The 16,163-nt window shown below is 32.5% G+C and overlaps 1 protein-coding gene across 3 annotated transcripts in view; it reads right to left on the reverse strand.

Moving 5' to 3' along the window:
• The window catches only part of LRP1B (LDL receptor related protein 1B), a 1,862,224-nt gene that overhangs the window by 640,874 nt on the left and 1,205,187 nt on the right, over positions 1-16,163 (reverse strand). For all 3 annotated transcript variants that reach the window (XM_053214983.1, XM_053214982.1, XM_053214984.1), the window contains exon 21: positions 15,566-15,748. In XM_053214983.1, coding sequence (XP_053070958.1) covers positions 15,566-15,748 — 183 coding nt within the window. The remainder of the gene's footprint in view (positions 1-15,565; positions 15,749-16,163) is intronic.

Raw genomic sequence — 16,163 nt, forward strand, 5'->3', positions numbered from 1 at the left:
ATAAGATGATCAAAAATACCTTTCAATATGAGGTAAGCTAAAATGGCAATTTGATACCTTTTTTTCCTCTACCAGATTGGTTTAGATAAAAAAAATTGGATAATACAAGGATAGATTTAACAAGGGTGTAACATCCCCAATGTTGATGAGTGTGCAAACTGGGACAATCTGTCTGTAGGGAAATATTATGAATTCCAGCAAATAAAAAGTGCAGCAACTCTTCACCACAGTAATTTTAATTTTAGAATTTGTTTCATTAATACATTTGCCCAAATGCACAAAGGTCCTATACAAAAGCATGTGCTCTGCTTTGTGTATATTAGCAAAAGACTGACAAAAACTTAAATCAAAATCGCAAGACTGGTGACATCACTTACAATGCATCCGCACATTGAAGTTGTACACCTGAGTGAAAAAGAATGAGACAATCCTGCCTAATATAAAACAATCTCCAAAACTTACCAATAAAAAAGGCACAAAATCTAGTGTTTTCTTGCATGGTAAAATATATTTATCTAGGACTATATTTCCATACACATATCAGTATACCCATATAGACAGGTTTGTCTCTATGTGAGTTCTTTCTGGGGGAGATTATGTAATAGTTAACAGTCATTGCCTCTGGTGAGGAAGAGGTACAGGAAATCTAGAATAGGAGAGCAGAACTTTTCAATGAATCCTTTTGTGCTATTTATTTCCCTTCTACCATATTTCTGCATAACTAGTCCAAAAACAAAAACAAAACCAAAAACAAAACTTAGCTCATTTTTAAAATGATGGTGATAAAATGTACATACATGTGCCATAAAATTTGATAGTTTCTACGAATGTATTTTATGAAAATTCTATGTTGAGGTTGCTCTGTGACTTACACTTCCCTTGGAATTATAGGAAATAAAAGAAAATCCTAAGAACCATTCCCTGCCACCAAGGAGTTTATAATCTAGTTAGCAAGACAAAGTCAATGAATAACATATAATTTTAGTCTAAAGTATAGCATTCTGTACTTAAGTATTAAATTGTAGGCATTCATCTGAAAGTACCATAGAATGAAAGGAGAGCTCAAGAGTAATGCAGTAATTTATATTGCTGTTCCCCCCACCCCGAGATATCACTAATCCATCATGATATTCTTAACCACTGACTCCAGCATAACCTTAGAATTGTTTCAAAAAACCTGTCCATAAACCATTATCAATCTTTTAGAGTCAGAACAGCAGTAAAACCTATTTGCTATTCATGATCTAAATGTTGTCTGGAAAAGGTAAAGAAAAATCGTATTCAAATGAGTATTAATTTTAACTCAGATTATGCTACCAGATACATAAATACATATGGTTACATTTCTTAGATAAAATTTACAAATTTAAATAGCTCTCTCCTCTCTCCAATTTTGTAGGGGAGGTTTGAAATGTAATTGCTTCTCCCTTTCTTATTTGTTTGGTTTTAATTTGGTTTTAATTCTTACAAAAATGTAGGTAAAAGGGTATACAAGGTTATGGGTAAAACCTAACAGCAATGATCTCAGTAAGTATGCTTAAAGAATGTTGATCTTTACTTGATTCATATTAAGACAAATCCTTACATAGTCATCATTGGGTGCAATATTTTTAAAGAATAAATATTACATATTTCTAATTTAAGATTCCTCCTTTATATATAAGAACCTTGAGACTTAGGGAAAATTTGTATTATGAAAATGAAATACAGATTAGTAATATTAAAATGTGTGATAGAAATTATAAATATCCAATATCTAAAAACCCCAAATCTTTAAAAATAATTTATAATGTTCATACTTAAGTTCAAATAACTAAGTCAATTACTTTGCCTTTACTAATTATACTTTAAAAATATATTACATGCTGAAAATAATATTAGGAGTTTATTACTGAGTTTTACATAATCTTTTCTGATCTACTTATAATGTTTTAAACTTGATTACTATGTGTACAAGAATGTTATGGAAATTGTAGTTTTGCCCTCTGAGCAAAGAGAATAACAGTAGCCAAGGAACAAAGTAGCAACAACAGAAATAACAATCATCATCTTGGTATCATGACAATTGGAGAAATCACACACATGTGCAAACATAAACACACATACACACATGCACACACACACAGGATATTATAAGGACTGTTTTATTTATGTTACCTTGAAATATACAGTTTAGGATAAAAGCCAGCACAGAGTCAACACATATAGGGAAATTAAGAGTTTCTGGAATCATTACAAAATGTGATGATTTCCCAAAATAAATTTATATGATCAATTCTAGAGTTTCTCTTTCTCTGTTAAACTGTTTTGTCCATTAAAAAAATAGATTTATCATTTTGTAAAATGCTTGATATATTTTTATCTTAATAAAAGACATTATATGTTATAAAAGAATAATTGCTATCCTGGGATCTGATTGGCAGTTAATATTAAGAATATGGGAATGAAGAGCAATGAATCATTGAGAACATCCAAGTGGATTTTCTCAATAACAGAATGTCTTTTTGAATACTGGTCTTTGAATTGCAATCTTTAAATAAAAAATTATACTACTAACCTTCAATACTACATACACATTTATCTATTTCTCTAACAATATTTGGCTTCAATTCAACTCAGTAATTATTTTTGAGTATAATGTGTTTGCCTAGCTACTGAACGACTTAGAAAGATAGGAAAGACAATTTTCTGACCTTGTGGAGTAATAAGTCTAGTACTGATAAACGTTCTACTATTGAACGTATAAAACCAGAACAAGAACAGCCACATAGCAATCAGAGAGTGAGATGGAATTTCAGAAACAGGAAATATATAGGACGGTTTGAAAAAAAAAAGATTTACTGAGATGTTATTGGGAAAGGTTTTGAAGTGTGGCAGTGAATATTACATATGGAAACAGAAAAACAATTCATATAGACAGCTGCCTCAAGTGTACAGTTTTAATGTTCAAATATATACACTATGCAAAACAAAAAGCAAGTAAAACAGAAAGAGAGAGATAATTTAATAGCACACTGATTACTCTTGCTACTCAACAGGAATATGTCAGGGCATGGGGGTGGAGGTAAATCAATTCTTTCTTAATTTGGTCTTCTTTCCATTTATGAGGGAAAACACTGTAACAATTTTGCAAATATATTCTTTATGCTAAAAGTTATTTTCTTAATAGCACAGTTATATGTACAGATTTTTATCAGAACTATATACACAGAACCACATATACTAGGTATAATAGTTGATTTTCAATGGCCATTTTGAATACATGGTGTTTTAGCTTTATTTCCTGAATCTAATCCACCCATAACATGCAATTCCTATGTAAATTCATAAAGTCAAGAAAGGGTGGGACTTGCTCCAGAAGCAATAATAAGGTAGTTTGAAGTCACAGTTTATGAAATGTTTATGGTTAATTCACGAAGTGTCTCATATTCTTATAAAAATGGAGGACCACTGAAAGATTTTGAGAAAGTATGTACTCAGGTCAGTTTATGAGTAAGAGGGAGCCAAAGCTGTGTGTAGAATGGATTGAAGCTAATTATTGTCAGGGAAAGACAGAGTAGGCCACACAGTGGTCTACGTGACAGATAATAAAGGCTTATCATATGCTATGATATGTGAGTGGAAAGAGTGGAATGGGTGATGGTAGAGAAATTGTAGAGGTAGATTCAATAGGACCTGAAAAATGATTACAAGTTAGAATGTCAAAAGGTACTTTCTGTTTTAAATCCAAATGTTTAGGAAATTGAAGACGTTTCTTTTTTTATCCTAGAAGATTGGAGAATTTGAAGAGGCTTGAAGGATGTTTAAAGTTTAGGTTTTTAGTTGCAATTTTTAAATTCTTAAAATTTTGAAAAATTTAAAAATTTTTAAAGTTTATTTTATTATCTATCTATATATTTATTTATTTTGGGGGAGAGAGAGAGAGAGAAAGCACAAGCAGGGGAGGAACAGATAAAGAAGGAGAGGGAGAGAGAATCCCAAGCAGGCCTCACTCTCTTAGCACAGAACCCGATGTAGGACTCAAACCCACGAACCATGAGATCACAACCTTAGCTGAAATCAAGAGTCAGACATTTAACTGACTGAGCCACCCAGAGGCCCCGAAGATATTTCTAAAAAAAAAAAAAAATAGAGAAATGCGGAAAAAATTCTGACTTCAGAGAAAAAGTGAGATGTGCAGCATAGCATAGGAAAACAACAGATTGGAAGCATGGAGTGATTCCCAGTGATGGAGATTTGGGAGACATTTATCTAGAAGTGATAGTTAAAACTTTGGGAACAGAAAGAGATTGCTGTGGATACCTTCTTTGCAGAAAGATGAGAAGGAGCAAAACAAAGAAATTAAGAGAAAAGTCTCCACAATTTCTGAAACATTTTAGGCATTCAAGAAGTATTTTTTAACTTAAATCGAAGAGGCAGGCATGGAAAAGTGAACTAAAAAAAAGAGAATATAAATGGTAAGTGAATAGAGGACAATCCAATATAAGATTTCATAAGAATGGTTTCAAGGACAGGACATTTTGACTCTACAGAAAAAGGTCAAATGTTACAGAGAAAGAGATCAAAGTGCAGTATTAGTCAAAGGTTGGGGTGCCTGACTAGCTCAGTCAGTGAAGCGGGTGACCCTGATCTCAGGGTTGTGGGTTCAAGCCCCGCAGTGGGTGTAGAGAATACTTAAAAATATATTTAAAAATCTTAAAAAAATAATCAAAGTATCATTCATCAAGATCATATTGTGTAATAGGCACTTACTGTATGTTCTATTCTAATTATTATTACTATTATTATTATATCATTATCAACATCATCATTTTACAGATTAGAAAATTGAAACTTAGAGGTTTGGCAATTTATCTGAACTCACGTTACTGAATGGAAAAGGAGGACTCAAGACACAGAAGAGTATGGACTGTGAAATCACCCCTGGTGACCACCGAAACAGCAATTTCCATCAAAGGTTGAGATAGGGTGTTAGATTGCAAAAGGTGAATGAATGAATGAATGAATGATAAGTAAAACAACTAGGTACACCACAAAAGATTATTTGATGAAGAGAAGGAGGAAGATAGGAAATTTTAATAAAATTAATAAAAATGTTTCTGAGGTTATTGGACTAGGCATTTTATAGAGAGGGATAAAAATTAATATTAAAGAAAAGTCCTCTGAGCAAAAATATTTCCTTCTTCACATATAGGATTGAAGAGAAAAAAAATAGATAGCATACAACAACATGTTCAAAACTGCCACTGGGAGAATAAAAAGAGAATTATCTAAGTTTCATAAGAAGCAATATGCTAAGTATTTTACTAGCTCTATAACACATAGACAGTGGAGAGCTCACCACATTGTTTTCATCAAAAATAAATAAAACAATTCTATAAGGTTGGTTATAGATGGGGGATAGAGAGGAAAGTGCTGTATTTAGAAATTCTGCATATGCAATTCATCATATAATTTCAATAAAATCACTATTCCACTGTAGGAAATGTTTGGTCCTAATTATTCAGATTGCTTTTAAATAATGATTAAATTAACCATTTCACTTTGTTTCTACTGAGACAACAATGGGGAAGGAAAACAAAACAATGTAACCATGGAAAAGAGTAACACTTTGCCATTCACAGAAGCCCCCCAGAGGATTTTCATTACACAGAGGATCAGCACAGAGCAAACTGTTTATGAAACGAATGTCAGAGTTAAATCCCCATGTGTGCCAGTGAGTTTTGTTACATACTTTTGCTGAAGAGCATTTAATCCTCAACTCTTAACACTGCCCTGGGGCTTGACTTGAAAACCTATGTTGCTTTTTCCAATGGAATCTAGAGTAAGAGTTATATGGGTCAGCCCCCAATTTAAAGACAGTCAATCGTAAGAGGAGACTGTACAAGTATAAACTGTCTCACTTCTTTTCTCTAGTCATCCATTCCCCCTATTCAGAGACAAATATTGAGAGGTTCTTACGAATTCTACAAATATGCTTTACTGTTAAAAATATACTTCTGTTCTATAAAAAAAAGTTACATACTATGCCCCCTATTGTTTTCCTTTACTTTTTACTTGACACTTAATCACCAGAAATGTCCATGTCCACATATTACAGTGATTTCCCATCTTTGAAGTTGCTGCAAGGTAGTCTACTATATGGATATACCATAATGTTTGCATCTAGTGCCCTATTTTGGCCTATTTAGGTTTTTTGTAACATTGAGTTATTAGAAACAATTTAGTGAAATAGCAATATAAAAGATGATCAAAATCATCTATCATTAAGGAAATACAAATTAAAACAACAGTGAAATATTACTATACACCTATTATGTGGTAAGTCCCCTCCCTAAGGAAAGAAAAAAAAAAAAAAAACCTCAAGGCAACCTGGCTATACACGTACGTGACAACATCCCTCATGACCTTGTAACATGAGATCACGTAATCAGACTGCAGGTTTGTGTGATACCATATATGGGAGACAAAGAAATAGAAAATACATTAAAAAAAAAAACTATGCCACGTGGTGTTCGGGGCTCAGTTCTTCTGTACAAACCCAACGGAGCCGTACCAGCACGAATAAAGTTGCTTCCTGGAAAGAGAAGCCTAGGTATTATGACTCTCTGTGCAAGAATCCTCCTACAATTAAAATGGTGAAAATCCAAAACACAGCAAATACTGGTGAGGATCTGGAGCAACAGGAACTCCTCATTCGTTACTGGTGGGAAGGCAAAATTGTACAGCCACCGTAGAAGGCAGTACGGCAGTTTCTTACAAAACAAAACTCACTTTTACCATATGATCCAGCAACCATGCTCCATGGGATGTCTTCACAAAAACCTATATGCACATGTTTGTATCATAATTGCCAAAACTTGGAGCAACCAAGCTATCTTTCAAAAGCAGATGAATGGATTAAAAAATTGTGGTATATCCAGAAAATGTAATTTATACATTGCTAAAAACAAATGAGCTCTCAAGTCATGAAGAGACATGGAGGAAAATTAAATGCATGTTACTTAGTGAAAGAAGAAAAAGCCAGGCTGAAAAGGATATATACTAATGATCCCAAACATCATATTTAGAAACAGTAAAACTACAGAGAAAGTAAAAACATCAGTGGTTGCCTGGGGTTGGGGTAAAGGGAGTGTAAACAGGCAGAATACAGAGGATTATTAGGGCAGCGAAACCATTCTGTATGATACCTTGGGGGCACATGGCACATCATTGCACATTTGTCAAAATCCACAGTTTGTACAACACCAAGAGCAAATCCTAATGTAAATTATGGTCTTTGGGTGATAATGATGTGTCAGTGTAAGAATGCAGGTTCATTGACTGTAATAAGCCATTCTGTTGTGGGATACTGTTAGTAAAGGAAGCTGTATGTGTAGGAATAACAGGAGGTATATGGGGCACATATAACAGGGGTTATATATGACATGGGGTATGTGTTCTTTCCTCTCATTTTTGGTGTGAACATAAAACTTTTCTAAAAATTGAGTCTGCTGAAAAAAAGTTTTCACGCAAATTTAATTGTACAGTATACCCCATGTCATTCAGTTCTAAATATTTACATATATGTATTGAGATTTCTTTATTAATCTGTTGATTATTTTGAAGTGTAATTTTAGTTTTCAGACTCACGGCTTTCTAGTCTTTTGAGTGCTGATTTCTAATTTGACTTTTGTGTATGGAGAATATGTTCTGTAAATTGTCAATTATTTGGTATACAGGTAATATATTTACTGACTTAAGCTTATTAAACCCCTTATTAAATATTTAAAAATAGTATCTAAATGAATATCTTTGTACATGTCACTCCTCCAGTGAATTAAGTGTGTTTGTAGGATAAAGTCTTAGAGGTGGCATTGTGAGTGAAACTGTATTCACATTTTAACACCTAGATATATTACCAAATTACTTTCCATAGAGGTTCATCAATATTCAATGACATCAGTGTCTACTTCATCTACTCTCACCAACATAGGATATTATTGGTTTTGTTAATAATAACCAATCTGCTTTTGAAAAAACATCCAATCCCAATATAGATCTGACTCTCTGATGGGTGAGGGTGATTGTCTTTTCACTTGTCTAAGAGCCTTTTATACTTCATTTTGAATTTTGCCAACTTTTATAGTAGTTGGTCTTTTTAAAAATGATACCAAAGAATCAGGGTATGTAATTAGTTATGATCTGTATTTCAAATATTTCCCCTATTTATTCTATATTAACTGCCTTCGTCACTTTGAGACCATTTTTGCTTTTAAAAAGGAAGATTTTTTTGTGTGTGTGTGTGGACAATTATTCACTTAATATACTGTTGGATTTGCTCATGCTTTATCTAGAATGGTGGTAGTAAGGGTCTGTAATTTTTGTGTGTAGGGAGGTACTTTTTATAATTTTGGGGAGTTGTAAAACCAATACTATGTTGCTAAAAAAAATAACTTAAAAGATTTATTTCTTTTAAATGCTCTGGAGGAGATGAAACAGCATTGGAACAATGTCCCTTGAAAACATTTGGTAGGGGCACCTGGGTGGCTCAGTCAGTTAAGCCTCCGACTTCAGCTCAGGTCATGATCTCACAGTCCATGGGTTTGAGCCCCGCGTCGGGCTCTGTGCTGACAGCTCAGAGCCTGGAGCCTGCTTCAGATTCTGTGGCTCCCTCTCTCTGCCCCTCCCCTGCTCCTGCTCTGTCTCTGTCTCAAAAATAAATAAAAACATTTTAAAAATTAGAAAAAAAGATATATCTGGTAGAACTATTCAACTGGACATGGAGCTTTTGGAAGAATGATGAGAAGGGGACAGATCTTGATTGTTTTTCCTATTGTAATGAAATAAATTACCCGATTTTCCTTTCTAGACAAAATTTTGGAAATGTATATTTTCTGAATATACAATTTTATTAACATAAGTTTTAAAATTCATTTCTGAAACATTGACTAGTTTCTTTAATTGGTATGATTTTCAGCATTTCTGATTATTTTCCAGTTCTCATTTATGGACTGAATTTTCAGTGTATTTTCTTTATTAGGTCAGTTAATGTATTAGCAATTTTAGTTATTCTTTCAAAAACTTAGGGCTTGAATTTTCAAATTATGTTGTTTTTTATTTCTCTTTTCTAAATTTAAATTTTAATCTGTTTTTCTCTTTTCTTTTGGTTTGTGTTGTTGGTATGTCCTAACTTCTTGAGTTAGTTATTGCATTAGTTAGGATGAGCTTGCTACAGTAACAAACTAAAATCTGCATATTTTCTCTTTAGACTGATAATTTAAAAGGTCACTGGGATAGGAGGCAAAAGAGCAGGAGGGTGCTCACTTTAGCTTAACTGCCTCAGCATGGAAGTGATACAGTCCATTGGTTAGAACTAGTCATCTGGCCCCAACCTAACTGCAAGAGAGTAGAGAAACACAACAAAACATTAGGAAATTGGTGAATACTGTCTCTCTTACATATTGTTAAAAATGTTTTTTTATTTTTATTTTTTAATGTAAATATATGTGTCTCAAAGTCTTAGAGCAGTTTTAACCTTTAATAACTTTAGAAATACAAATGTTGTAAGCATAAAAATTATTTGAAAGTTTATCTAAATATATTATACTTTTGTAAATTGACTTTTACATGTAATTTTGCAAATTTAGAATATAACCTTTTAGCATTACTATTTTTTTTGTTTCAGCTCCTGTTGTTCAGCAAACTGCTAGAAGCTACAAGAAACAGACTTAAACATTCATTATTCAAGATTCACAAAACTAGCTATATGTTAAAAATAAAGTTTCAGATGATGTTTTCGATGATTTTATAACTTTATACTTCTGAAGTTGTTAAAGGCTAAAAATTCACTGAGTTTTGGGACACTTGCATATAAATGTACAAAGTTATGAATTTTTCCTTGAGTAATGCTTTATTTATATTCCATATGTTCTGATATATACAGATCTTTATTTTTTAAAAGTTCTACAATTCCAGTTTGATTCCTTCTAGAATTAAGATAAAAAAGTGCCTTATTTTATTATTAAATTTCCAAATAGAAGGGCTGTTTACTATTCATAATTACTAGATCAGGAAATTCTGGCTGCCTAATTTCTACTTCTTGGAATTTACTAAAGGTGTTTGTGACACTAAATGTTTGTGACACTAAATGCTCATTTCAAAAAATCTTTCATAAGCCTTGTAAAAGAAAGTGTATTTTTTTTACTTCTAAGAAAAGCGTTATATTTTTATTAATTTGCTCTAGGCATTCTTAGATCTAAATTCTTGCTTATTTTTCTTCCATTTGATTTTTAATGGGTTAGAATAAATGAATAAAATTTGTTCCTAATATTGTTTTCTCATTGTGGTTTCTGTAATTTTTGCTGTATAAAAGTTTATAATGTATTATTTCCTGTAAGATACTTACATTTCAAAATATTTATTAAAGATTGTATTTTTATAATTAAATTTTTTGGTTTTGTTCTGTTTTTTTTTTGTTGTTGTTGCTGTGGTTAGTCTCAGCAACAGTTTATTCTGGTCCCTAAACTTATCCCTTTGTTTTCTCACTAATACCAATATTTTTATTGCTTTAATAATTTTCCTAGTGAGAATCGTGGAAAAATGTGGAAAAATACAGTATACTTTGTATGTCTGAATTATCTTCAATAATATTTTACCTGGGTATAGAATAATAGCTTGAAAGTGTTTTTCCCTCAGCATTACTCTATTTTCTTGTGGCATTTCTTGTGGCATTACCTATTTTCCTAGGTAATTTAATATTCTTTCTGGTAGCTTCAGTATCTGATGATATCCAATTTCAAAATGACTTCTAGAAGTTTGGGTTAAGTTTGTTAATTTTACTCAGAAGCCTGAATGTACTTCTTTATGAGGAATCAAGTTCTTCCCTTTAGCTAAAACTTATTCTGTGTGTGTGTGTGTGTGTGTGTGTGTGTTTCTGTTAATACCTATATTGTCTCATGGACTTTCTTGTATCTGTTGTAGCCTTTCTTTTTGATTTATTTTTTAATGTTTATTTTTCAGAAAGAGAGCGGGGGGAGGGGCAGAGAGAGACAGAATCCACAGCAGGCTCCAGCTTGGGGCTCGAAACCAGGAGTTGTGAGACCATGACCTGAGCTGAAGTTGGACAATTAACTGACTCACCCAAGCGCCCTTTCAACATATAGCTTAACTGCTCTTTCTTATTTATTTTCTCTTTTTCTGTAATGCTTTCTGGGTAAAATGTACATTATTCTTTTTTCAATTTGTTTCCTTTATGTCCATCCTAGAATTTTTTAAAATTTCCGTGTTGACATATTTCATTCTCAAGTCTAATAGGTACCATTTTCCACCTTTTTCTGTTACAATTATTCTAATCATCATATCTACTTCAATATATCACACACCTATATGTAATCAAATATAGGTATATTCTTGTTCACTTTAGGGATATTCTTTTCCATTTTTTTTCTCTTTGAGGATCTCAAACATACTTCTTTTAAACCCTTTTTTTAAAGATATGTCATTTAGACATCTTGTTTTCATTTAATCTTGAGTAAATTCATTTCATGATTGATTTTTGATGGCTAGTTTTATTAGAGATTGTTTTCTTCATGGATTTTATAATTTTTTTTCAATCTCACCTTGGGTAGGAATTCTCAGTTTTCTCTCTGACTTTATGTGTTTATCTATCACTCTGTACAGGTGTTGCTGTTTCTACTTCAGCCCACTCCATAACCACCCCTACTCTTGGTTCACAAATCCATCTTGTATTTGTCTTTTTATCACTTTCAGTCTCTGAGCCAGCAAGAGGATTGGCTTGATTGCCTTCCTTCTCTCTAGGCACACAACTTCATTTAAGTAACCATCCTAGGAAGCAACCAGATGTATTTTTTCCCCTTCTTTCAAAAGTAAGGGAGTCCTATTCCAATTCTTTTTTTTCATCAGTGAGCCTAGCTCCAGTCCCCAACTTCATTTCCTGTTAAACCTAACCTGTGCATCTCTACTGGTCTCCATATCCAATCCAATCAGGCATCCAGCTTCAATCCAGCCCACCATTTGCTGTTATATTTTATTTCAATTCATCAGAGATGTATTTTGTTAATAAGACCAAATCTCTCTCATTTTCTCCTATTATATTTTACGATCATCTTTATGTATTTTAACATCAGAGAAAGGATTCAAAGTGTGAACTTAAAATTTCATCCTTAGGAAATTTTTTCTTATGTCTTCTTAATGACATTAGAGTAGTTCATTGTGTGAATGCACTATAATTATTAAGTAGTGCCCCTAATGATGGGGATTGCATTATTTCTAGTTTGGGAGCTATTAAAACAAAATGTTGCATTGAAAATCTTTTTGTATTTACCTTTATACACTTCTGCTGTTCCTTACATGAATTTCTAGACGTGAAAGGTTTGGGTTAAATTTACTAACCACCAAAGGGCCTCTTATCCCCCTAACTTTGACATCATTGTATAATATCACATATTTTTCTTTTTTCCAATGTGAAGAATGCATTTCTGAGATTCTTTCCCATAAGAGGTAGATATGAAATTTCCCCACCAGATTGCTTAGCTATAATATAACTGCAACTTATTGGTCTTGGTGTGAGGGACCAAATATGGAAGAGTGTAGTTCTTAGCGAAGATAGGTCCTTTGAGGAGCGTGTGGGTGGCTCAGTCAGTTAAGACTCCAACTTGAACACAGGTCATTGTCTCACAGTTCGTGGGTTCAAGCCCTGAGTCGGGCTCTGTCCTGACAGCTTAGATTCTGGAGACTGCTTTTGGTTCTGTCTCCCTCTAGTTCTCTGCCCCTCCCCCACTCACACTCTGTCTCTCTCTCTCTCTCAAAAATAAATAAAACATTAAAAAAAATAGGTCTTTGATATTAGAAGCTCTTCTATATTAATGACTATATTGCACTTTTAATTTAGCTCACATTCTCTACTTTATAAGAATAAAGTAACATTAATCTGCTTACATTTTTACTCTAATATACGGCAATTTATGTATAAAAGAAAAGCCACTGTAACCACCAAATGTTAATAGATTACCTTGAAAACTTTTAAATGTTGAAGCTAGCATTTAGAAGTCTTTGAAAAATAAATATGGACCCTGAATTCAGTGTCTTGGGTAGTTTAAAGGTATATTAGCTTGTAAAGCTAATGATTTAATTAAGGTAAATTTTAAAAATATCAAAAGTATTATAGACATGTATACATTTTTAATCCAATGCTTATGTTTAAAGTTCTCTTTAATATATGCAATATTCATAAATATGCAAATATAATTGTGTTAGGACTCCTTAAATAGTTTGAATAAATTTTGGTTTACCATGTTTAAGCCACAGATTAAATAAGAAAGAAATTAATGCTTAAATTACTACCTTTCACATTTTGCTTTAATTTTTAAAATTATTTATTATTTGTGTGTGTGGGTGTGTTTGGACACTTAAGTTCTACCTTTTTAACAAATTTCAGTTATACAATACAGTATTATCAACTATATTTGCCATGTTATACTATATTTCAGTATATATTATACTTTGATAATTCAACATAAATTTTATTTCAGTTCTGCTTTTTCTCATTAAATTTTGGTTTATAAGTATTTCGTATATTTATTTATGTTTCATTAAAAACATTATTAAGGGGATAATTCAAATCCCAATACAACATACATAAAATTGTCCCTCAGAATTCAATTCTCCAAAGATATCCAGTGTATGGGATCAAAATATACTACCCCCAAAATATGCCATTTTAACAGAAGCGTTATTTTGAGTGAAGGCATCTGAGATCCAACAGATGTAGAAAGAAGCATTGCTATAGCTTCCCTTATCTGATTATAAGCATAAACTTCTGAGAAATGAGGACTGATATAAATCCTTTTCTAGGGAAGTGTATTGTCATGAAGGAAATAGAAAAATCAGTGCCAAAAAAGACACGCAAACCCTTTATTAACTAGCCTTGTCTTTTGTTAGTTCTCCCATACATTTACCAGCTTACAATTTGCCATCCCTATAAACTCAAAATCCTTTTCATTTCTTTCATCATTTTTCTACAAATTTACTGTTATTTGCTAAACTTGTATGTAAGCCCAAGTTGTAACCATCTTGTGGAGTCAGTCACTCATCACTGAGTTTTCCCACATGCATGTATGATATATGTGTAAATAAACTTGTTCTGGTTTTGTTTTATTATTAATCTATCCTTGGCCAGTCTAATTTAAAGGGTCCAAGCCAATGAATCCAATATGGGTATAGGAAAAGGTTCTTCCTCCCTACATTATTATTTAACAAGTTATTCATCTATTAATTTTCAATCAATATAGTGTGCTCCAAAAAGATAATTTCTAAACTTAAAGTCACAGTTTTTAACCAATAAGCCCAAAACTAAAATATTTACTTTAACAAATGAAAAGAGTCACATAATTGTGAAAAATATTGTTAAAAAAGTAACCATTTTGAAAACACAACTCCCTCATTAACAATGAGCCTCAGGAGTATTTATTTCTAGATGCCCATGTTAGCTTACATTTATCTCTTTATTTCTTACTTGAATGCTTAATTGTAACCAGGAGGTGTGTCCAAAAAAAGAAACACCATATCTTTTTATATCTTCAAATGCCCATAGTCATATGGTTTCCAGAGTGTTCTCTTACCCACAGCTATGATAACTTTTGATTTCTACCTTTTGGTTGAAATACATAATAGGGAGCAAAATGAATCATCAAGAGATTAGGCAATTCAAAAAGCAATTTCACATCATCCCAGAGATGATTCTATAATATATATCCCATAATATGAAATTTTTCCATGGATTATTTTGTTGATGATATAACCCATTTCATGAATTATACCACAACAGTTAATTGTAATATATTTTTTCTCTAAATTTCAACTCATCATCTAGTATAGAGGGGAAAATAAATAAGTTAGTTTATTTTGTCAGGTAGAACCTACTATATATGGGAAAACAAAATGGAAAAGTCATAGTAATAAAATAACATCATAAAAATTAATAAAAGTTTCAGTGACTTTCAAAACAAATCAAAGATTTGAATGGAAGTCATTACCTTTGTCTTACTGAAATTTAGCAATGGTACAATTGAATTTAGGAATCTACTGTAGTTGAAAATAAATGTATATAATTTTGCTTTTCCATTCTATTCATCTTCATCAAATTTTATGTTGAGGATTTATCTGTAAAAAGAGAAATACTGTCTGTGGGTTTGCCTCCTTCAGAAGCCTCAAACCCCAGACTCTGCATCTTCATTGCTTGGTTGCAAATACCAATTCTGCCATGCTGACTCTTTTGACATATTTTTTTAACTTGAGCATGTTAAAAACTTGTCTGGGCTTCAGCTTTTTCACTGTGAACTGGGATGTTGAAATGAGTTCATGAAGAACACATTTTTTTAGAGCTGTGCTAGGCCCATAGATAGTTCTGAATAAATGTTAGCTATTATTAACATATAGAATGTGAGCAAACATACTGGAGACACAAGAACACTTTTTATGAAGGTAAGATATACATTGAGGATAGGCCAAAAGGATTCTATCTCCAGGACGCCCAAGGAATAAGCTGAACCAGTATTCTGCTTACCTGTACTCCGACAGGAAAACTTGGTTTTGTGATCACACAATCGTAAAGTACCATTGCAGCCTTTTTCGTCACTACCATCTTCACAATCCTTTTCCCCATCGCAGCGCCACAGATCAGGAATGCAATTTCCATCAGGGTGGCACTGAAATTCATTCCCATTACAACCAGGAGGAGAGCGAATCTCTTAAATTGAAATGAGGGGGAGAGAGGCAACAGGAAAAAGACAGGAAAGAAATTATTATTTTCCTCGATGGTATTTTTTTCATTTTTTCTTCTTTTCAGATATTACGATACAGAGACAATGTATTTTCACGTTAGTTGTTTAATAGCTGTAATACTCTCTGATATTTTCAATTTCATTTTAGGAACATTAATAATTAGAGGAAATGATGTTTCTTGCCTCCCACAGAATTCCTGAAAGTGCCACATACATTAGAAAAAAGGAAGAGCAAGTGGGATAATATGTAGATATTCTGTTATGATTTTTATTAGAAACTCAAGAATGAAATCTTGAAAGGGTTTTTCTCTATGGCATATTAAAGGAAAACATTTCACACTCTATACTAAATGTTAAGACCTTTGGTTGCTCTTTTGACAT

The sequence above is a fragment of the Acinonyx jubatus genome, chromosome C1, assembly GCF_027475565.1.
Source record: "Acinonyx jubatus isolate Ajub_Pintada_27869175 chromosome C1, VMU_Ajub_asm_v1.0, whole genome shotgun sequence".
NCBI classification, from domain to species: Eukaryota; Metazoa; Chordata; class Mammalia; order Carnivora; family Felidae; genus Acinonyx; species Acinonyx jubatus.